Below are 24,484 nucleotides of genomic sequence, written 5' to 3'. Positions count from 1 at the left end.
ACCTGGATCCTAACTGGAGTGGTCTCCAGCTTCAGAGAAAGCAATTGGAGATGGACTTTCCCCATGCTATAAAGCCCCAAGGCCACACTACAACCTATCATCGTTATTAAAAATCAAATGTCCAATACCACTGGTCAGGACTCTGAACTGCTTCCATTCACATGCATGTCTTTCACATAGCTATGACTGCAGTTTGTATTTTTTTTTATCTCCAACACCTGCTTTTCATGGGAGTGTGTCAGAAAAGCACATTTTTGGCCAGGATTTATAGGGCAGCCCCCTCTGGGGTAAGCCTGGATTTCAGACAAAGTCATACATCATCATCATCAATCGTATTTATTGAGCACTTACTGTGTGCACAGCACTGTACTAAGCGCTTGGGAAGTACAAGTTGGCAACATATAGAGACAGTCCCTACCCAACAGTGGGCTCACAGTCTAAAAGGGGGAGACAGAGAACAAAACCAAACATACTAACAAAATAAAATACATGCTCATAAGTAGCTCCATAGGGACTTAGCGAGAGCACTGTAGCATTTAGTTCAGCATCAATTTGTTTGACTGAGCTCTCTGGTTTCCTTAAGCCACGACCGAATTAAATAGGGTCATGTAAGGTTCCCCTGAACTTCCTAATGTCATGTGATAGCTTCAGGAGATTTGTTGCCGACTTGTACTTCCCAAGCGCTTAGTACAATGCTCTGCACACAGTAAGCGCTCAATAAATAGGACTGAATGAATGAATGATAGAACTGTGCATAAGCAAACTCTGTTCAACTTCCACTTTAGAGGGCCTTGGGGAGACCCCAATCCTCACCCATTGGAGAACATGTAACTCACACCATTTCTGGCACCAATAGCTATTTTTCCACTGGGGCCAAATTTTCAAGAGTGTTTGCAATGTGAGAAAGTTGAAAAAAGCTATCTGAACTAGTGCTAATGCTAATTTGGTTAATATAAAGTTCAGATAAATGAACACCATTGGGAATGGCAATTTCCCAACAGGGGCACAACCAATTTTGTCGTCATCAGAACTATTTCCTCCATCATCCAAACTAACTGTGGCTAATAATAATAATAATAATGATAATAATAGCATTTATTAAGGGCTTACTACGTGCAAAGCACTGTTCTAAGCACTGGGGAGGTTACAAGGTGATCAGGTAGTCCCACGTGGGGCTCACAGTCTTAATCTCCGTTTTACAGATGAGGGAACTGAGGCACAGAGAAGTTAAGTGACTTGCCCAAAGTCACACAGCTGACAACTGGTAGACCTGGGATTTGAACCCATGACCTCTGACTCCAAAGCCCGTGCTCCTTCCACTGAACCACGCTGCTTCCCTTATAACATTAGTCACCTGGGTACGCTTGTTTTCTCCAGTCATGTTCTGCTGTAGCAATTCAAAGACTTGTGTTGGGGTTTCACATTTTATTTTTGAGGGGGGGGAAAATAGGAAAAATGGTACTTCAAAGAAATATAAAGAGAACTTTTCAAATTGTTTTCATACAGACCATCCATGCAGGTTAGAAGCTGGGCTACAATTCTCCTTTCCATATCTTTTGAAGCAACTTCTCTTTTCGGAGTGATAGCATCAATCTCATCAATAAACAGGATACATGGTGCACTTGACTAGAAAAAAAAATAAAACATGTATCAATAACCCACACAACACTTCAGGAATGCCCATTTTCCATTAAAACTTACATATCCGAGGGCCGAGAGCCAATCCTAAATAAGACAGGTCCCAGTCAAAATTAAGTAAACTCTAACTTTCGTTTTTGTTCCGTACTACGAGCATTACCTGCTAGAGCCTTGGATAGAAGAAATCACGGGGAAGCATGTGCAAGAATAGCCACAAAATGGGGCCCTACAGTTTGTTTAAGGTGATAATGTTCTGATCATAGTTCACAAAGCCCAAACTGTTTTTCTTTAAAAAAAAGAGTTTATGATGAATTCCCAAGCAAAAGGAACTTCAAAATCTAAATGGACAGCCTAGGTTCATCACAGTTGATATGAGTGAAATGATTTATAGGTATCAATTCCCACTTTGATTCCCTGGAGAGCACTGTAAAAACAGTTCAATACTGTAAAAGGATTATATACTGTAAAAGGATTATCCATGAAATGAGGAGGTTAGCAAGTTTCAACGAAGTACAAAAGGTCAGCCCCACATATCCAATCCATCACCAAAACCTGCCGGTCTCACTTTCACAACAGTGCCAAGATCCACCCTTTCCTCTCCATGCAAACCACTACCTTGTTAGTACAATCACTCATCCTATCCCTACTGGATTACTGCATGAGCATCCTTTCGGATCTCCCAACCTCCCGTCTCTCCCCATTTCAGTCTACACTTCACTCTGCTGCCCGGATTATCTTTCTACAGAAACGCTCTGGGCATGGCACCCCGCCCCCACCTCAAAAATCTCCAGCGGTTGCCTATCAACCTCCATATCATCATCATCATCATCATCAATCGTATTTATTGAGCGCTTACTATGTGCAGAGCACTGTACTAAGTGCTTGGGAAGTACAAATTGGCAACATATAGGGACAGTCCCTACCCAACAGTGGGCTCACAGTCTAAAAGGGGGAGACAGAGAACGAAACCAAACATACTAACAAAATAAAATAAATAGGATAGATCAATCAATCAATCAATCAATCGTATTTATTGAGCGCTTACTATGTGCAGAGCACTGTACTAAGCGCTTGGGAAGTACAAATTGGCATCACATAGAGACAGTCCCTACCCGATAGTGGGCTCACAGTCCAAAAGGGGGAGACAGAGAACAGAACCAAACATACCAACAAAATAAAATAAGTAGGATAGAAATGTACAAGTAAAATAAATAAATAAATAAATAAATAAACAGAGTAATAAATATGTACAACCATATATACATATATACAGGTGCTGTGGGGAGGGGAAGGCGGTAAGGCGGGGGGATGGAGAGGGGGACGAGGGGGAGAGGAAAGAAGGGGCTCAATCTGGGAAGGCCTCCTGGAGGAGGTGAGCTCTCAGCAGGGCCTTGAAGGGAGGAAGAGAGCTAGCTGGGCGGATGGGCAGAGGGAGGGCATTCCAGGCCCGGGGGATGACGTGGGCCGGGGGTCGATGGCGGGACAGGCGAGAGCGAGGTACAGTGAGGAGATTAGTGGTGGAGGAGCGGAGGGTGCGGGCTGGGCAGTAGAAGGAGAGAAGGGAGGTGAGGTAGGAGGGGGCGAGGTGATGGAGAGCCTTGAAGCCCAGGGTGAGGAGTTTCTGCCTGATGCGCAGATTGATCGGTAGCCATTGGAGGTTTTTGAGGAGGGGAGTGATATGTCCAGAGCGTTTCTGGACAAAGATAATCCGGGCAGCAGCATGAAGTATGGATTGAAGTGGAGAGAGACACGAGGATGGGAGATCAGAGAGAAGGCTAGTGCAGTAGTCCAGACGGGATAGGATGAGAGCTTGAATTAGCAGGGTAGCGGTTTGGATGGAGAGGAAAGAGCGGATCTTGGCAATGTTGCGGAGCTGAGACCGGCAGGTTTTGGTGACGGCTTGGATGTGAGGGGTGAATGAGAGAGCGGAGTCGAGGATGACACCAAGGTTGCGGGCTTGTGAGACGGGAAGGATGGTAGTGCCGTCAACAGAGATGGGAAAGTCAGGGAGAGGACAAGGTTTGGGAGGGAAGACAAGGAGCTCAGTCTTCGACATGTTGAGCTTTAGGTGGCGGGCAGACATCCAGATGGAGATGTCCTGAAGGCAGGAGGAGATGCGAGCCTGGAGGGAGGGGGAGAGAGCAGGGGCAGAGATGTAGATCTGGGTGTCATCAGCGTAGAGGTGATAGTTGAAGCCGTGGGAGCGAATGAGGTCACCAAGGGAGTGAGTGTAGATTGAGAACAGAAGGGGACCAAGCACTGAACCTTGGGGAACTCCCACAGTAAGAGGATGGGAGGGGGAGGAGGAGCCTGCAAAAGAGACTGAGAAAGAACGACCGGAGAGATAAGAGGAGAACCAGGAGAGGACGGAGTCTGTGAAGCCAAGGTCAGATAACGTGTTGAGGAGAAGGGGGTGGTCCACAGTGTCAAAGGCAGCTGAGAGGTCGAGGAGGATTAGGACAGAGTATATGTACAAGTAAAATAAATAGAGTAATAAATATGTACAAACATATATACATATATACAGGTGCTGTGGGGAAGGGAAGGAGGTAAGATGGGGGGTATAGAATAATAATAATTAAATAGAATTAATTATTCTATTAAGTAATAGATTAATTAATCAATTAATAGAGGGTAAGTAAAAACTCCTCACTATTGGCTTCAAAGCTGTCCATCACCTTGCCCCCTCCTACCTCACCTCCCTTCTCTCCTTCTACATCTCAGCCCGCACACTCTGCTTCTCTGGTGCTAATCTACTCACTGTGCCTCGTTCCCGCCTGTCCCGCCATCGACCCCAGGCCCAAGTCCTATCTCTGGCTTAGAATGAACTCCTTCCTCACATCTGCCAAACTAGCACAATTCCCCCCTTCAAAGCCCTACTGAAAACTCACCTCCTCCAGGAGGCCTTCCCAGACTGAGCCCCCCTTTTCCTCTGCTCCTCCTCCCCTCCCCACGGCCCCAACTCCCTCCCTCTGCTCTATCCTCCTCCCTGCCCCACTGCACTTGTGTATATATGTAAATATTTATTATTCTACTTGCTTTATTAATGATGCATACATATCTAATTCTATTTATTTATACTGTTGCTACTGATAGCTACTTGTTTTGTTTTAGACTGTGAGCCCGTTGTTGGGCAGGGATTGTCTCTGTTGCTGAACTGTACTTTCCAAACGTTTTAGTACCGTGCTCTGCACACAGTAAGCACTCAATATGATTGAATGATTATGTAATATATGACTTTTATAATCTGATGAACCGTCTAGATTTAAGACCTTGATTAGTCACGCTAATGAAAAGGAGTGGGACAGACAATTGGGAAGAAGGGTGTAGCACCAATTTGGCTGACTCAAAAATGGTGACTAATGTAACTAAGAAAAAGAACCTGTCCGAGCACTGGCAGGCTACGTCCATAGTTCTCCCAACGCTACGTCCTGTGGCCTAGTGGAAAGAGCACTGTGGTGGGAGACAGGGGATCTGGGCTCTGCCACCTGTCTGCTACGTGACCATGGGCCAGTCACTTCACTTACCCATTCCTCGGTTCTCTCACTTATAAAATTGGGATTCAATACTTGTTCTCTCTCAAATTTAAACTGTGAGTACAATTTGGGACAGGGACAGTGTCCACCTTGATTACCTCATATCTCTCCCAGCACTTGGTGCAGTGCTTTGCACACAGTAAATACTTAAATACCACCATTATTATTAGGTTGGTATATGGAGAAGGACAATCAGAACTAATGGGTGGATGGATCAACCGGTGTGCCCCTATTTGTAACCTTAACGTGCACTGGATGTCCATCTCAAAATGATGTGTGGCCTAGTAAATGCTGCATAGCCCTGGGAGTCAGAGGACCTGGGTTCTAGTCCCGGCTCCACTACTTGTCTGCTGTGGGACCTTGGGCAAAGTCCCTTCACTTCTCTGAGCCTCAGTTACTTCACCTGCAAAATGGGGATTAAGACTATGAGCCCCAAGTGGGCCAGAGACTGTCCAATCTGATTATCTTGTATCTTCCCCAGCACTTAATTCAGGGTCTGGAACACAAAAAACGGCAAGACAGCCATTCATTGTTAAGATCAAATTTGAACAGAATAGGATCATGGCAGAAATAGCACACTGATCTAACTTTTCATATATTGGAGAACAAGCACAATTCTATTTCAAATCACTCAATTATGAGACACACCACATACAGATTTGATTAGCAGGGAAAATTAAAAATAGCCTCAATAGTCTGTCTCTCTCCCTGCAATGTCCCACTTCTACTGTGACCTACAAATTACTATATCAGCATGCAAATAAAATCCACCAACTAATGCGCTTAGGTCTGAGTGGCAGACAACAGAAGCAACCCATCCTCACCTCCACCCTTTTCTCTGCATTGCCCTTCGATTTTAAAGTTTGTGTTAAATTAAATAACTGGTCCATTTCTACTACTTCCTCACCATCTCAGTTACCACTCAAGTCCCAGAAGTGAAAGTTTTTGCTTTATAAATTGAGGTGTACACTCAAGGAGTTAGTACAGACTTTGTAGCAAGCTCAGCGGTATTTTTATCATTAAGTACCCATTTCTAACTTACAGCAGTCCTGTGATGACCAGGGACCGGCAAAAGGGAGTATAACTTTCATTTGCTGATAATGGCATGTGCTTACGCACACAGTTACATACTACTACTAATAACAATAGTAAGCCGTATTTGTTAAGCACTTACCACGTGGCAAACGCTATGCTAAGCACCGGGCAGATACAAGATAATCAGATCAGGCATAGGACCTGTTCCATATGCAAGAGAAAACTAGCATTTTACAATCACACTGGTATTGGAGATAAAATGCCTACTCAAAATGGATATGCCAGTTAACACTAGGCTCCTGAATAAAAGCGGTCCTTGCTACTAAATATCATAAAATCAGAATGGTCGATGAATGAAGAAATAATTCTGAACATGGACCCAATAATAAAAGGACCTAAAGCATAATCTTAAAACCACAGAAACAAGTACTTAGATGGGTGCCTGCTGGACTTACCACAGCTTGTTCAAAGAGCTCTCTCAGCTTCTGTTCAGATTCTCCAGATACTCCAGATACAATCTCCGTAGCAGCTATTTTGAGAATTGGCAAGTCAAGTTCCTATGGCACAAGCACACACACACACACACACACAAAAACCAACCAAAATCATATTGGAGTTGCCAAGTTTTAATCTTTGACATTTCCTCTGATGCTGCCAGGAGAAAGAAACACTTATTTTCCTAAAGACCCAATTAACGTATTGATGATTCAATGGCCCAAGCCTTAAGTTATAATTTTATTAGCACACCTGGTCTGGGGGTTTCTTTCACTATTGATTCAAACTCCACGAATGTTTAGCCAGACTTGGAGGCATTAGGAAGTTCTGATCTGGGGAGTTATCTTTTCCCCACTTCAAGCTGGAGCCAACCTATTTTGAAATATCATTTCCCTACAGATGACAAACAACAGGAGCAGTGACATGACAAATTTGCCCCACACCTCCCTGATAACATCCCTCCCTCCACCTTAACTTTGAGGCAAGTCATGAGAGGGCACGGGAGGAGAGGGCGAGTCCCTTTCAGTCTGAAGCCACACACCAGGAGGACCACCAAAAAATAACCCAATTATGCTCACCTTCATGGATGGGATGCCTAATCAGTCAATTACATGTTTGCTGTTACCATTCACCTCTGGCTTCACCCTTTCAGACCACATGCATGTCCACAAATTCAAGTAATAGTAGTAATAACATTTGCTAAATTTGCCATGTACTAAGTGACTGGGAAAATACAATGGACGCATGAGACATTTCTTGCCCACAAAGAGTTTACTCTCTAGGCATTTTACAACAGATGACAGCCTAATGGGGGAGCCTTGAAATAAATAGGGTATCTCCCTTCTTAAATGACTTTCCTCTTCTCGAGGACATGAGTGAGAGAGAGAGAGAAGGAGAGGAAAAGAGAGTGCATGCCAAATTCCAGTATTTCTTACCCCAGCAACTGCCTGTGCAAGTAATGTTTTTCCACACCCTGGTGGTCCATGCAAAAGAAATCCCCTAGGTGGAACCACACCCAAATGGAGGTATACTTCAGGATGACGCATATGGATCAGCATCTTGCATACTTCCTGTTTGGGGGGGCGAAGAGGAGGCAGGGAGGGGAAGAGGAGAGAAGGGATGAGATGGAGCTCAAGTCATTGTTCTAATTCAACAAGGAGAGGCTGGGAGCTTTCAGGCCCCTGGGCTGTTTTTACCCCTCAATATGGTCTAAAAGACTACTCCAAGATCCTGCTCTCCCTGCAAACACAGAAAGACAGACAGCCGGGCTTTATTCCCTTCCATTTCTAGCCCACCAACTACTGGGAGGAAACATTCCGGATTGGACGAACCTTCAGGGTTGCATCATTGCCTCCCACATCTTCAAACTTCAAAGCCGAGATCTGCAGCTGTGGTCCTGTGGATTTAGCTGCCGAGAAGAAAAGGGAGGACAGAAGAATATAGTAAGTAAACTCTGTGAAAACAGACATGCTCCGGCTGCCATCAGATATTGAAACATTTCAATTCTCATATAAAGAATCGGGGCTATGGAACAAGTCCCCACCTTATTAAAAGCCTATATGCTGACAGAAGAGATCATTTCCTTCCCCTAAAATTGTCTTGTGAAATTCTGAGAACCAACTCCTGGGTGTTAGAATCAGCATTACCACATACAACCCAGATATGTGCAAACTGCCAACACTCTTATTGGTCTCACCTTTCTTTCGCAAAACATCTTCTATTTCTCCATCCACTTCCTGAAGGGTTTCCTGCCTTCTTTTCCCTTTCTTCAGCCTGCCTTTTTTTCTCCTTTCTCTCTGTGGAAGAGAAACATCTTTAGAATCCTGGATGGAGAAGATAGGTTCACCCTAGGAAGCATGCCAATTATAGTCAGTCGATTCTATAGGTCTCCAAGCCATTTCAGGAAACGCACTGCCACAAACTTCAAAGGTTTAAAGAGAAATATCAGTCAAAAATGGATTTTCTCCCAGGAAAATGTTTTGATTGATTTTTAATTATGACCCTGAAGTCAGGCTTCAGGGCCAACTTTGATTTTCCTATTCCAATGATCGACCAAAATAACATTCAAAAGTCTTTATTAAGCAGCCTGCAAGAGAGGGAGCAAGGCAATTATTTATTAATGGAGGTCAAGTCAGAAGCCACTCCTTTATGAATAGAAAAGACACTTGATTTTAGACGTAACGATAATGCAGTTGATTTTCTAAGAGATTTTTCCTTTCTCTCAAGCCTCATATCCTGAAACTAAAGCTAAGAGGAGGGCAGCCGCCCTCACTTTGATTAAAGCAGGTGGTCTGGGCCTAGGGATCCCCCCAAGCTACTGAGAGGTGGATATCCACGGGCTGGGGTTAGGTCTAGAAATGGAATGCAGGCCTGAGTAGAGAAGGCTGGCAGGAGGATGTGACTGGAGGAAAACTCCTACATCAATCTGGCTGAGGCCAGAGGACAGGCTAAGGCAGTCCTATGATAAGGATAAAAAAGGAGTGAAATGAATTGCCACTGACTCCACAACCTCCAGTCTAGTTTGCCTCCAGCCGATACCCTGAGAGAAACTCTGTCAGCCTGCAAGGACTGCCAGAGTTTTGCCTCAGTTCCAGGGCACAACAGACTGTCCCAAAATGAATCATCATCATCATCAATCGTATTTATTGAGCGCTTACTGTGTGCACAGCACCGTACTAAGCGCTTGGGAAGTACAAGTTGGCAACATATAGAGACAGTCCCTACCCAGCAGTGGGCTCACAGTCTAAAAGATCAGTCTTTCTGAGCCTCAGATCCCTCTTGGACTTTGGGCAGACTGTTTATCCTCTCTGGGCCGCTATTTCCACCACTTAAAAAAAAAAAAAACCCACAGGACGTGCTCATTTATAAAGTGTTATCAGATCCTAATTGCCAAGCATTTTTATTTTTATAACAATTTACTGCATCAGCATCCTTGCTGCCTGCCCTTCCTCCTGACTCTCCTCATTCCATTCCATACTTCACTCTGCCGCCTGAATCATTTTGCTACAAAACTGGTCAGTCCATTTTTCCTCACTCCTTAAGAACCCCTAGTGGTTACCCATTCACCAATGCAAACAGAAACTCCTTCCCGTTGGCTTTAAAGCACTCTCGCTCTTCCCATCATATCACACTGATTTCCTACCACAACCCAGCCAGCATATTTCGCTCCTCTAATGTCAACCTACTCCCTGTACCTCAATCTCATCTATCTCACTGCTGCCCCATCGCCCACGCCCTGCCTCTGGCCTAGCACTCCCTCCTCATTTTATATCCGACAGACCACTCTCCCCACTGACCATCCCCTCCGTTCCACAGCACTTATGCACGTATCTGTATTTTACCCTAATGACGGTCTCCCCTTCTAGAGGACACAGAATAAGTCTACCAATTCTGTTAAAATGCACTTTTCCAAATGCTTAATACAGTGCCTTGCACACAGCAAGCACTCAATAAACACAACTGATATAAACGCCATGCCCCCTCTTTATGACACAACAGCCAAGGTAACTCAATTATGAGACTCCTGAGATGCCTGTAGATGTTATCAGACCCCATAGCATCTGATCTTAAAGGTCCTTCTTTTGCCAAGCACTGACAATACCATCAATTCTTGGTGGAAAAGCATGCATAAAGATATGCCAATGAAAACACTGCCATGGGGTAGGCTTTGCCAAGTCAAAGGGCTTGGTCACTTGATTCCACTTTCAGGGTACCCCACCCATTGGATTCTAATGACACACTGCTTTAGACACTCCCTTCCTTTCCCAGAGCATTAATGAAAATCAGATAACAGCAGTCCCTCTTGTGCTATGAAGTCTCATGATACCCAGTGGCACCACAACCTAAATGAGAATTGCTGCCCTACGAGGAAGTGCCAACAGCTCTCCAAAACCTCTCCCCTAGCACGTACTTTTGAAATAAGATCAAAGTTGAGCACTAATAAATCTCCAAAACTCAATCTTTGGGAGAGTGCCCTCCTCAGCCCTCCATATTTCATCTAGAGTCTCCACGTTCATTCCACATCTACTCAAGCAGTTATGACATGAACTTCCCAAAGGTGGCTTTGGATGCACCCAACACTTTCAAAAACAAAACTTCACAACTACTGATAACGTTTCATTGAAATGAATGGCTTCCCTGACTTCACTTGGCATATGTCACAAACGGTTTAAAAAATAATTATCTGACTCTGAATACCCTGCTATTGGGTCAGTGTTACTACCTTCACTTCGCAGAAGGAAAGATAAATAGAAGTGAAATAATTTGCCTAAGTAAACAGCAAAGCCAGGATGAGAATTTAGTTCAGACTCCTGGATTGTGCTCCACTGAAGGTCACACCATCGGTTTTATAAATTGTGGCTGAAGCCAACCCACGGCAAACAGGTTTATCTGGAAAAGTTGGAATCAGAGCCCTTCCAAAGGCAGGCTTGGAGTCCTAAACAGAAACATACTGACTCTACTCAGTTCTTGCAACTCAGTGAGTCAATTATGGTCATGTAAGTGGGGAATGCGACTGTCCCAGACTGAGATGCTAGGATGATACACCTAGCAAATGGCCTAATTTCTCCAACAGAAACAGCTGTACCTCAGAAGTCAACTTTTTATGATCACCTCCATCCTCCTCTGAAAGATCAAAGAAATTGTCTTCTTTTCCACCTGGGGTTCTGTCAATGAACCATCCACCTTCAGAGACCTTGGTAAAAGCAGGGATCTTTGGCAGGGAGGAGTTTATTTTAGGGGTGGCCAATGATGTTGGGGCGTTGCTGGCTGCGGGCTCAGTCACAGATGTTGCTGGAACAGAATCTACATTTCCTTTCCGGTACAAGGACAGTAGAGAGTTGTTCATGTGATTTCTGGACTGCAAGAAAAATGATGTGCTATAAATATGGAGTCAATACACGATCACAAAATGCTGAACATCTCCAATAATGTTTGCTATATTCACCCTTTGAAACTAGGTCCTGAATACATTCGTTCTCAAATGCCACACTCAGGTGATGTCACAAACGAGTATTTGCCCTTTATATTACGACTGCATTAGGTTACAATTTGATAACCCACATAAATGAAATTATGACACATATAAATCCTCTTGCTCTAAATTTAGGTTAGATGCAAAAACCCATCATGCTAAAATGAGTTTCCCAGAGAAAACTTCAAATGAACATAATTTTCCTTCTCTTTGATGTGAATAATTCAACAGTAAAGCAAAATAGCTTTAGCTTATAGATGCATCTTCAGCATGGCTCATATTAGTACAGTGCTCTGCACACAGTAAGCGCTCAATAAATACGACTGAATGAATGAATGAATGAATGAATGAATAACATTCCAGAAACAAAAGGCCAAAAGGTTATTTGAGCAGCAAATGTTATATACCTGTTAATTTAATTTAGGGTTAAAAAAAATTAAGTTGGCTACTTAAATGATCATCTACTGAATGAGCATTTACTGGGTGGAATAAGCTAGCTCTCTTCCTCCCTTCAGAGCCCTACTGAGCTCACCTGCTCCAGGAGGCCTTCCAAGACTGAGCCCCCTTTTTCTTCTCCTCCTCCCCATCACCCCCACCCTACCTCCCTCCCCTCCCCACAGCACCTGTATATATACCTGTACAGGTTTATTCCTCTATTCATTTTACTTGTACATATTTACTATTTGTTAATGATATGCATATAGCTTTAATTCTATTTGTTCTGACCATTTTGACACCTGTCTACGTGTTTTATCTTGTTGCCTGTCTCCCCCTTCTAGACTGTGAACCCGTTGTTGGGCAGGGACTGTCTCTATACGTTGCCGACTTGTACTTCCCAAGCACTTAGTACAGTGCTCTGCACACAGTAAGCAGCTCAATAAATATGACTGAATGAATGAATGAATGAATGGGGAAGGGCTAACTCTAAGTATTCAACTTTTATGTAAATATTTTTAGAAACTAAAGCTAACTCTTGGAGGCTATCATTAACATAACATTGCCTTAGAGCAACAAGATACTCATGGGAGTTCTCTGACAGCATCAGATATTATGGCAGCACCAGGGTAATAAATCATATCATGATTTCTAGATATGAGGCAGATTCACTGGATCGAGAATCTCCAGATACATCAAGTATTGAGATATACGGTCTGTCCAGTATCAGGTAGCAATGATAGTGAAGAGCTGGTTTATCCTATGGGAACTGGGAATGAAAATTAGCAGCAGCACCATTTTTTTTTTTTTTTTTTGCAAGGGACCAAAACCCATAAGAAGATACAAAGTACTCAGTTTGGTCACAATAATTAAACCAATAGATTTCTCCATTTTTGCAACTCAGAGCAACACTTGAACGTTAAAATGCAGGACTCTTCACTTTGATAAAGTTGGTATTTCACCAACAGCGAGAAAATAAAGGCAAAGCAGGAAGGAATGACGCTTATTCTGACAAATTAAACCTCTTCTCCCCCTCTAACCCCAAACTGTTTCTGCTTAGGATAGCTTACAGGCAGGAAGAGTAACTTACCGGATGATCTGGAAAATCTTCAACGTCTGAGTCTTCACCTGAATAGCTTTCAATGCACCTTTGATTTTAAAAAATGGAAAACAAGAATGTTTTAGCAAAATTACTTTGGGCAGAACAGTCTACCACAGACTGTACAAGTAATACACCTGTATATATGTTTGTACATATTTATTACTCTATTTATTTATTTATTTACTTTACTTGTACATATCTATTCTATTTATTTTATTTTGTTAGTATGTTTGGTTTTGTTCTGTCTCCCCTTTTCAGACTGTGAGCCCACTGTTGGGTAGGGACTGTCTCTATATGTTGCCAATTTGTACTTCCCAAGCACTTAGTACAGTGCTCTGCACATAGTAAGCGCTCAATAAATACAATTGATGATGACGATGATAATACAAAATGCACCAACTTTCCTTCTTTGTTCTTTCCTTCAGTCAATCACTCAGTCAATAGCACTCATTGAGAATCTGTTATGCAAGGCACTGTACTGAGCCCTGCGTCAGAATACAATAAAGGATCAATAAGACATGATCCCCCAGGGAGCTCACCATCTAGTGCACATACATAAGTAAAGAAATTGGGCTACCATTCGCTTTGTCATGACAGACTATCAAAAGCAGACTAATTTCCTTTCTCCGTTTAAGAAAACAGTTTATTCTGATGAAAAGGACAACACAACACCTTCCTCACACAAAATTAAATAGCAATAGTTTCTTTTCTAAATGGCATTTCCCAAATCAACAGCAAAGGGGATATTAATCCAAAAACAGGAACGAAAAACCCCACTACACTAAATTACCCTTAAATTCAACAATGCCTTGCTGAATCATAAGAACAGGACCAATATTATTTTCTTTGGAATGCAAAAGGATCAAGAAGCTGAACTGACTGGCTGATATGCAGTACAGATTCTGATTAAAATGAAGAGGAAACGAACACCAGTGTTATGAGCTGGCTATATAGTCTCAATTCACAACAGGTGATCCTTGTCACCCACTGGAGAAGCAGTGTGGCTCAGTGGAAAGAACACAGGCTTGGGAGTCACAGGTCATGGGTTCTAATTCCGGCTCCGTCGCTTGTCAGCTGTGTGACTTTGGGCAAGTCACTTGACTTATCTGGGCCTCAGTTCCCTCATCTGTAAAATGGGGATCAAGACTGTGAGCCCCACGTGGGCCAACCTGATTACTTTATATCTACCCCAGCGCTTAGAACAGTGCATGGCACATAATAAGCGCTTAATAAATACCATCATTATTATTATTATTACTTATCACTTTTAGGCCTAACACTTAAGAAATCCAGTATAAGTCCATAGTAATCAATCAATTGTATTTACTGAGCCCTTACTATGTGCAGAACACTGTACTAAGCCCTTGGGAGAGTACAACACATTCCCTGCCTGCAACAAGCTTACAGTCCAGAGGTGGAGAAAGAGGTTAATATAAATAAATAGATCACGGATATAATAATGATGGTATTTATTAAGCGCTTACCATGTGCAAAGCACTGTTCTAAGCACTGGAGACTTCAAAGCCCGGGCTCTTTCCACTGAGCCACGCTGCTTCTCTACTTCCCAAGCGCTTAGTACAGTGCTCTGCACACGGTAAGCGCTCAATAAATATGACGGAATGAATGAATGAATGAAGCACTGTTCTAGGCGCTGGGGGGTTACAAGGTGATCAGGTTGCCCCCCGCGGGGCTCACAGTCTTCACCCCCATTTTACAGATGGAACTGAGGCCCAGACAAGTGAAGTGACTTGCCCAAGGTCACACAGCTGACAAGCGGTGGAGCCGGGATTTGAACCCCTGACCTCCGACTCCAAAGCCCGGGCTCTCGCCACTGCACCACACTGCTTCTCTATATCAATCAATCGTATTTATTGAGTGCTTACTTCATCATCATCATCAATCGTATTTATTGAGCGCTTACTATGTGCAGAGCACTGTACTAAGCGCTTGGGAAGTACAAATTGGCAACATATAGAGACAGTCCCTACCCAACAGTGGGCTCACAGTCTAGAAGGGAGAGACAGAGAACAAAACAAAACATATTAACAAAATAAATAGAATCAATATGCACAAGTAAAATAGAGTAATAAATACGTACAAACATATATACATATATACAGGTGCTGTGGGGAAGGGAAGGAGGTAAGATGGGGGGGATGGAGAGCGGGTGGAGGGGGAGAGGAAGGAGGGGGCTCAGTCTGGGAAGGCCTCCTGGAGGAGGTGAGCTCTCAGTAGAGCCTTGAAGGGAGGAAGAGAGCTAGCTTGGCGGATGTGCGGAGGAAGGGCATCCCAGGCCAGGGGGAGGACGTGGGCCAGGGTCGACGGCGGGATGGGCGAGAACGAGGCCTAACGGTGAGGAGATTAGCAGCAGCGGAGCGGAGGGCGCGGGCTGGGCTGGAGAAGGACAGTAGGGAGGTGAGGTAGGAGGGGGCGAGGGGATGGACAGCCTTGAAGCCATTCTGGGGCTGGAAGGGAGCGGAAGAAAAGGAAAACAGGGCTTAGGCAGGGAAGGCCCACTGGAGATGTGCCTTCAATTAGGTGGGGGAGAGTAATTGTCTGTCAGATATGAAGAGAGAGGGCGATCCATGCCAGAGGCAAGAAAGGTTGGCAGCAAGATAGGTGGGACTGACATACAGTGAGAAGGTTAGCATCAGAGGAGTGAAGTGCGCAGGCTGGGTTGTACTTCACTCTGCTGCCAAGGGTCGTTTTTCTACAGAAACAATCAGTTCACATTTCCCCATTCCTTAAGAACTTCCAGTGGTTGCCCATCCACCTCCACATCAAACGGAAACTCCTAACTACCAGCTTTAAAGCAGTCAATGACCTCTCCCGCTATCTCACCACTCTCCTACTACAACCCACACACTTAGCTCCTCTAAGGCCAACCTACTCACTGTACCTCCATCTCATCTAGCTTGCCGCTGACCTCTCGCCCACTAACCTGCCTCAAGCCTGGAACACCCTCCCTCTTCATATCTGACAGACAACTCTCCCCACCTTCAAAGCCTTATAATAATAATAATAATAATAGTAATAATAATAGCATTTGTTAAGCGCTTACTATGTGCACAGCACTGTTCTAAGTGCTGGGGGGGGGATACAAGGTGATCAAGTTGTCCCACGTGGGGCTCACAGTCTTAATCCCCATTTTCCAGATGAGGTAACTGAGGCTCAGAGAAGTTAAGTGACTTGCCCAAGGTCACACAGCAGACATGTGGTGGAGTCGGGATTTGAACCCATGACCTCTGACTCCAAAGCCCGGGCTCTTTCCACTGAGCCAAACTGCTTCTCACTTATTGAAGGCACATCTCCTCCAAGAGGCCTTTTCTCTCTAAGCCCTCATTTTCTCTTTTTCCCCCATTCCCTTTGGCATCACCTTGACTTGCTCACAGCATTTCTGTACATACATACGTAATTTATTTATATTAATGTCTGTCTCCCCCTCTGGACTGTACGCTTGTTATGGGAAGGGAACACGTCTGTTATATTGTTATACTGTACTCTCCCAAGTGCTTAGTGTAAGCACTCAAATACGATCGATGGATTGAACACTTACTCATTATTCTCAAGTGCTTGCTTTGCTCTTTTTGCCAAATGCTCATCTTCCAACCTTGTTAGGCCTTCAGGTTCTCTCTCACTGTTGACAATGCTGAACACTGGAATAAAAAGAAAAATAATAAACTTGAGATTGGTGAAACAAGACAATACTTCCCGTAATTTCTTAATGCTTCAACTCTGATAGAGCCACTCACCTTTTTCTACTTGAATTCGAAAGGCATTTCTTTTTCTTCTACCATAGTCTACACTAAAAGACAACAACAAACAATTTAAATGGAGAGGTCTTAGGAGAGATTTCAAATGCAAATTCTGCAATTGTTATGTGTCACTTTTCTTTTCCCCACCTCTCTTCTTTCTCATTTACTCAACATAGCTTCTCTATGTCCCTTATACCAAAAAGGCAAAACGAAGAAGGCGGTGGGAATGATGATAAGGGGGAGCAAAGAGTCCAAAATTCAAAAGAATGTCAAAAGAAATCTGGCATTAAGTACCTCTATTTCTAATGTTTAAGGGCAAAGTGGAACTCAAAGCATGCAAGACCCAGTATCAGGAAAGAAAGTGATGTTCTCTCAATGCTCAATAATACACTCGCTCAAGTAGCATTAAAAGGTGGTGGTGGTGATCAAGGGCATGTGAGTTCCCCTTTTCCCTCCTCCATTGCCAAAGTTTCTAAACTTTAGACGCGAGATCTCCTAAATAACAATCAGCCATTTTCTGCTTAGGGTGGCAAGACTCTTTCAAACCTATAGCTCAAATATTAGCAGAATTGCTCTTCTCTAGAAAAAGTTTAGCTGCTCAGGTCATCTGTTAAAGAGCCTGTCAAAGATAAGGAGGAAAACCCGTCCACTGTAATAATGATGGCATTTGTTAAGCACTTACTATGCCAAGCACTGGAATAATAATGGTATTTGTCATCATCATCATCAATCGTATTTACTGAGCGCTTACTGTGTGCAGAGCACTGTACTAAGCGCTTGGGAAGTACAAGTTGGCAACATATAGAGACAGTCCCTACACAACAGTGGGCTCACAGTCTAGAAGGGGGAGACAGAGAAGAAAACCAAACATACTAACAAAATAAAATAAATAGAATAGATATCATCATCATCAATCGTATTTATTGAGCGCTTACTGTGTGCAGAGCACTGTACTAAGCTCTTGGGAAGTACAAGTTGGCAACATATAGAGACAGTCCCTACACAACAGTGGGCTCACAGTCTAAAAGGGGGAGACAGAGAACAAAACCAAACATACTAACAAAATAAAATAAATAGAATAGATATGTACAAGTAAAATAAATATGTACAAGTAAAACAAATAAAAAATAAAATAAATAAATAAAATAAATAGAGTAGAGTAACAAATATGTACAAATATTTGTTATTTACAATATTTGTCAAGCGCTTACTATTTGCCAAGCATTGTTCTAAGCGCTGGGCTCCCAGTCTTAATCCCCATGTTACAGATGAGGTAACTGAGGCACAGAGAAGTTAAGTGACTTGCCCAAGGTCACACAGCAGACAAATGGCGGAGCTGGGGTTAGAACCCATGCCCCCCGACTCCCAAGCCCGTGCTCTTTCCACTTAGCCATGCGTTGTGCAAAACCACACTACCTTCCCAATACTGTGCCATCAGACTATTTGTCCTGTTCATTACTCAGGTTTAGGAAGAGTGTCAGTGACTACCCCTGGCTTCAGTAACTCTTCAGTGAACAAACCCAGTTCTTGCTGGAGAAGTCAGCCAGGGGTTGAAAATTGTCTTTACGGTTACATGGGTTCCAAGGTATCCAGAGAGCCTCGCGTCTTTCCGACCAGCCTGAGGAAGAGCAGACAGGTATGGGATTGTCTGGAGGTGACCCTTGGGCACCGGCCATCTCAAAGTCAAAAGCTATCTCGTGACCACCTGAGCCAGCAGGCGGAACTCGGAAGTGAGGGTGGGATACCGCTCCCACGATCAAATCTGCTAGATTGACAGCCCAAGCTGGGAATACAGAAGGTGTCCCTCGCCCCCGTGTCAATCAAATTAGGTATGGAGGAGGGGGGAGGGCAGAGATTGGATAGACTGAGGCTGGAAGCTGGAATGGCCTAGGGGCACAGGCAATAAATACCTGTCGCCTCTGACCTTCGGGCTCAGAACACCAGGACACACAGCAGCAGCAGCCCACGTGTCTCTCCCTGCCCAGAAGACCAGATGCCCGCTCTACAACCAGAACCAACACACTGAGGCAAGGGCCGCGGGATGGGTGAGTGTCTCGAGGGTGGGACCCAGGTATCCCGCTGCTGATGGGAATTATGAGTGGATTCCTCCCATGTAGGGAGAGCACATTGCGAGAGCTAGCCACCCACCACGTGCACGGGTAACGTAATGAATTCTTCCCATGTGGGAAAGTAAGTGGATTCTTCCCGAGTGGGAAGTGCACATGGGTGAGAGTTAGCCAACTCACCCACGCGCGATTAACGGATGATTGTGTTCCTCCCGTGTAGTGAAGCTTTAATATTGCTAATTTATTATATTCCTCCTGAAAGGGAAGCTCAATCCATTGTGCCTAAACAATTACATAAATTCAATTCACCTCGCGGAATAAATTTTATATATAAAACTTAGGCTTTCCGTCGCCGGCCTCTCTCTCGCCTTGCCGATCACTGAACGAACCCGTCCCCGGACGACGGGTGGCAGGGATACATTCCCTCTAGGAGATCAACGGTGTTAGGCAGGAAGTGTGGCAAGGGCAACCTCGCTTTCCCGACTTTTTACGCCCAGGGCAATGCTGGCAGAGGGGACTGGATTTACAACATTCATTATTTGTTCTGCTGACTTTGGTCAGTGTTGTTTATGCATATTAAACCTGTGTTAATTAACCACTTGAGGTTGGTGTGGCTGGAATATTTTATGTGAGGGTACTGCAAATAAAAGATCTCTAAATAAGAGAAGCAGCGTGGCTCAGTGGAAAGAGCCCGGGCTTTGGAGTCAGAGGTCATGGGTTCAAATCCCGGCGCCGCCAATTGTCAGCTGCGTGACTTTGGGCAAGTCACTTTACTTCTCTGTGCCTCAGTTACCTCATCTGTAAAATGGGGATTAAGACTGTGAGCCCCCCCATGGGACAATCTGATCACCTTGTAACCTCTCCAGCGCTTAGAACAGTGCTTTGCACATAGTAAGCGCTTAATAAATGCCATTATTATTATTATTATTATTATTATCTCTATCCTTTGGGAAGCAGCATGGCCTAGTGGAAAAAGCACTGGCCTGGGAGTCAGAGGTCCTGAGTTCTAATCCCAGGTCTGCCATGTGCCTGCTGTGTGACCTTGGGAAAGCCAATTAACCTCTCTGTGCCTCAGTTTCCTCACCTGCAAAATGGGAATTAAATACCTGCTCTCCCTTCCCCATAGACTGGGGGGGACGGGAGGGGAGAACACCCACCCTTCACTCAAGAAACGTTCAAGGAAGTGAACTGCACAATCGCATCTGACTCATTTGAGAGCCCCTAAGCACAATGGCCCAGAGGTAGGAGATGGTGAAATGTGTATATGACGGACAGTCTGTCTGTAGTGGCAGGTATAGTTAGGCACGTAGTGGGGGACTAAATAAATAGGGAACGGGGCAGAATATCTAGAGCTTTGAAATCCATAACCGGATATTTTGATTTACTGCAGGGTTCTCTGCAGAGCAGTACCAAGGTCACAATATAACTTGAGGAGGCTGACTTTCATTGCGCTATGTTAGAGAAGATGACTGGAAGAGGCTGAAGGCCAGAACACTGGAAAAAGGCTATCGCGATAGTTATCTATATCTATATCTATAGATATATATATCTATAGAATAGATATGTACAAGTAAAATAAATATGTACAAGTAAAACAAGTAAAATAAATAAATAAAAATAAAATAAATAAATAAAACAAAATAGAGTAAGTAGAGTAAAAAATATGTACAAATATTTGTTATTTACAATATTTGTCAAGCGCTTACTATATCTATAGACTATCTATATCTATAGATAGATAGATAGCTATCGCAACAGTAAGCTAGCTAACAGGCTTGAAAGAGGAAGAGAAGGTTCAAATAAATATATTTCAACAGGAAATGGCAAGTTGATAATGGACCGGGTATGGAGGTGAGACAATCGGATGGTAGGTTTCTGAGTGACAGACAACTGAATAGGGGAGAGTTGGAAAGGAAACTAAGCAAAATCTGAGGGTGCTAAATTGCTGGTTTACTCACCTGTACATTCTTTGCAAATCAGCTGCTAAGACTCCCATGTCCACATATTTGTCACATCTGTGATTGCTTAAGTACTACAACATAAAATTTCATACAAGTAAATTATTTAATTTCTCTAATTCAGTGACAGATCCACCTGAACTGGTTAGGAGAGATCATTCAAAGTGTTCGTTACACTGTACCCTGAAAAAGTCTACTGGCTGGAGTCCCAAGAAACCGTGGAAAGATATGACCAATGGCAGTAGGGACTGTCTCTATATGTTGCTGACTTGTACTTCCCAAGCGCTTAGTATAGTGCTCTGCACACAGTAAGCGCTCAATAAATACGATTGATTGATTGATCTCAAGCAGGGTCTCTATATGCTGCCAAATTGTACTTCCCAAGCGCTTAGTACAGTGCTCTGCACACAGTAAGCGCTCAATAAATACGATTGATGATGATGATGATGGTTGTCTTTCAAAATGGCTGCACCTAACCTACCTTACCAGTGGTGTGTGTGTGCGGGGATGAGAGGAGAAAATGCCTACCCTTCGCTCAAAAACCTTTTAAGGAAGTGAATTACATAGTTTGACTCATTTGAAAGCCGCTAGAACCAAAGCCCTTCAAATGAGAAAGTACAGGGCTCTGCACACAGTAAGAGCTTAATAAATATTACTACTACTCTAAATAGTTCAAAGCAGCATGGCCTAGTGGACAAAAGGATAGGGATAGAGTATGGGCCTGGGAATCAGAAGGACCTGGGTTCTGGCAGGGGCAGAGATGTAGATTTGGGTGTCATCAGAGTAGAGATGATAGTTGAAGCCGTGGGAGCGAATGAGTTCACCAAGGGAGTGAGTGTGGATAGAGAACAGAAGGGGACCGAGAACTGACCCTTGAGGAACCCCACAGTAAGGGGATGGGAGGGGAAGGAGGAGCCTGCAAAAGAGATTGAGAATGAGTGACCGGAGAGATAAAAGGAAAACCAGGAGAGGGTGGAGTTTGTGAAGCCAAGGTTGGATTGCGTGTTGAGGAGAAGGGGGTGGTCCACAGCATCGAAGGCAGCTCAGAGGTCGAGGAGGATTAGGATAGAGTAGGCGCCGTTGGATTTGGCAATAAGGAGATCACCGGTGACCTTTGAGAGGGCAGTTTCGGTGGAGCGTAGGGGATGGAAGCCAGACTGGAGGGGGCCGAGGAGAGAGTTGGCGTTGCGGAATTTGAGGCAGCGGGGGTGGCCGACTTGTTCAAGGAGTTTGGAGAGGAATGGTAGGAAGGAAATAGGGCGATAACTAGAAGGGGAGGTACCCAGCACAGGTGAGTTCTGACTTGCAGAAGATTGTCTTCCACTCACTAGCCGATGCCCAAGCTAGGTATGGGTATGTCTCTGCTTGACTCGGAGTCGAGACTGGTAGAGTACTGGAAACTCTCCAGGTGTGATCCTGGGGGGGGGGGGGGGGGGGGGGGGGGGGGGCTAGCCCCTCCAGTTTTCTTATATTTCTCCACCCCTGAGGAACAGGGTCTGTCAATCAGTCAACCAAATTTATTGAGGGCTTACAATGCACTGTACTAAGCGCTTGAGGGAGCTCAACATAACAGAGTTGGTAAACACATTCCCTGCCCACCAGGAGCTTGTCTAGAGGGGGAAACGGATACTAAAGTAAATTGTAGTTAGGTTCGTAAATGTTGTAAAAAACAGCATCAATTTCCTGATTCCATCAAGGACTAGAATGATGAAACTTCTCTGTGACCTGACTTTGCTCCAGTGTTATCAGGGTAAGTGCCTTCGGCTGTTTTTAAAGCCCTACCACACACACCAAGCTGAAATGTCCAACACAGCACTGGACTACTACAAGCCACTCCACAAGCTAGATACAACACTACACCCAGTACTATAGGAATGAACTGACCCAGAATTGAAACCTCCACAGCTGTTACTCCCTGCGAAAACCTATGCCACAGTAATAATAATGATGGTATCTGTTAAGTGCTTACTATGTGCCAGGCGAAACTAGCTTGGGATTTAAATCCGCCACTAATGATTATGCAAAATTTTGCGGACGTGTCCAAATACCAGTTGCAATTACATGGCAGATGACACCTTACTGGTGTACAGTGTGGCTGAAAGATTGTTCTAAAACCAACAATCCCTTCCAAGCTGCACAGAGTGTCATCAGTCGTGTGTTGGCAATCTGCAGCAACTGACATCATTTTCAAAACTGTTGCCTGAGGAAGTCTCTGCACTTAAACGTCAGCCCATCCCTGACTGCTGCAAGATGCTGTAACCCACAGCTACACAAATATTTGAGTTGGAGCTTCTTCTACCCTTCTCGCTTCTGGCCTTCTCACTTCATCTACTTACACCATGTTGGCACAGGCCCTGCTTTGACGTTAGCAGGCTGTTTTCAGGACTTTGTGATCTTGTCTTGCCTTCTGATATTAAGGCAGATAGGCCACATTAAATGGAATTACCCACGTCATTTGATATCACTTCGGCAGACCCAAGCCTCGCAACTGTTGTGCAGTAATAGTAATGGGGTATTTGTTAAGCACATACTGTATGTCAGACACTCTAGTGGACACAAACAAATTGGGTTGGACAGCCCTTGTCCCATGTGGGGCTCCGTGTCCATCCCAATTTTATAGATGAGGTAACAGGCACAGGGAAGCGATGCGACTTGCCCAAGATCAATCAGTGGACAAGTGGCAGAGCTGGGATTAGAACTCATGACCTTCTGACTCCCAGGGCCATGTTCTTTCCACTAGGCCACGCTGCTTATTGATCTGCTTGTGGAAAAAAACGAGTGGTCTCGAGATTGTGTTTTTAATAAGGCTTTGAAGGTGGAGAGAGGGAATGTCTGCCAGCAAAGAGGAGGGAGGGAGCTCCTGGCCAGAGGCAGGATGTCGGCAAGGGCAGCAAGATAGGCAAGATCGAGGTACGGTGAGTAGGTTGTCATTAGAGGAGCAAATGGTGCAGGCTGGGCTGTAGTAGGAAATCGCGGAGGTGAGGTAGAAAGGAAAGGAAGAGAGCAGGCATTCACCTTAGAAGCAGCACCCAAGGTGTATCGTTTGGATTTGGCAGCAGAGCTAAGTATGGACTGGAGTGGAGAGAGGCTGTTGAATAATCACAGTGGGATAAGATAAATGCTTGGATTGGGGGGGAACTGCCCTCAAGGCTCCGTGGATCAATCAATCAATCGTATTTATTGAGCACTTACTGTGTGCAGAGCACTGTACTAAGTGCTTGGGAAGTACAAGTCGGCAACACATAGAGACAGTCCCTACCCAACAGCGGGCTCACAGTCTAGAAGGGGGAGACAGAGAACAAAACCAAACACACTAACAAAACAAAATAAATAGAATAGATATGTACAAGATAAATAAATAGAGTAATAAATATGTACAAACATATATACATATATACAGGTGCTCTGGGGAAGGGAAGGAGGTAAGATGGGGGGATGGAGAGGGGGGCAAGGGGGAGAGGAAGGAAGGGGCTCAGTGTGGAAAGGCCTCCC

General features: G+C 44.3%; 1 protein-coding gene across 1 annotated transcript in view; it reads right to left on the bottom strand.

The window, feature by feature from the left end:
- The window catches only part of NVL (nuclear VCP like), a 60,895-nt gene that overhangs the window by 26,317 nt on the left and 10,094 nt on the right, over positions 1-24,484 (bottom strand). Inside the window, exons 3-12 of the mRNA XM_038760844.1 lie at positions 20,993-21,066; positions 16,966-17,018; positions 16,770-16,869; positions 13,202-13,259; positions 11,290-11,562; positions 8,401-8,500; positions 8,036-8,112; positions 7,640-7,774; positions 6,665-6,766; positions 1,509-1,626 (exon numbers count right to left, since the gene is read on the bottom strand). Of these exons, the coding sequence (XP_038616772.1) occupies positions 1,509-1,626; positions 6,665-6,766; positions 7,640-7,774; positions 8,036-8,112; positions 8,401-8,500; positions 11,290-11,562; positions 13,202-13,259; positions 16,770-16,869; positions 16,966-17,018; positions 20,993-21,066 (1,090 nt within the window). The remainder of the gene's footprint in view (positions 1-1,508; positions 1,627-6,664; positions 6,767-7,639; positions 7,775-8,035; positions 8,113-8,400; positions 8,501-11,289; positions 11,563-13,201; positions 13,260-16,769; positions 16,870-16,965; positions 17,019-20,992; positions 21,067-24,484) is intronic.

This window comes from Tachyglossus aculeatus, chromosome 19, assembly GCF_015852505.1.
Source record: "Tachyglossus aculeatus isolate mTacAcu1 chromosome 19, mTacAcu1.pri, whole genome shotgun sequence".
NCBI lineage: Eukaryota > Metazoa > Chordata > Mammalia > Monotremata > Tachyglossidae > Tachyglossus > Tachyglossus aculeatus.
The sequence above is the reverse complement of the archived record's forward strand: the minus strand, read 5'-3'. Positions and strand labels throughout refer to the sequence as shown.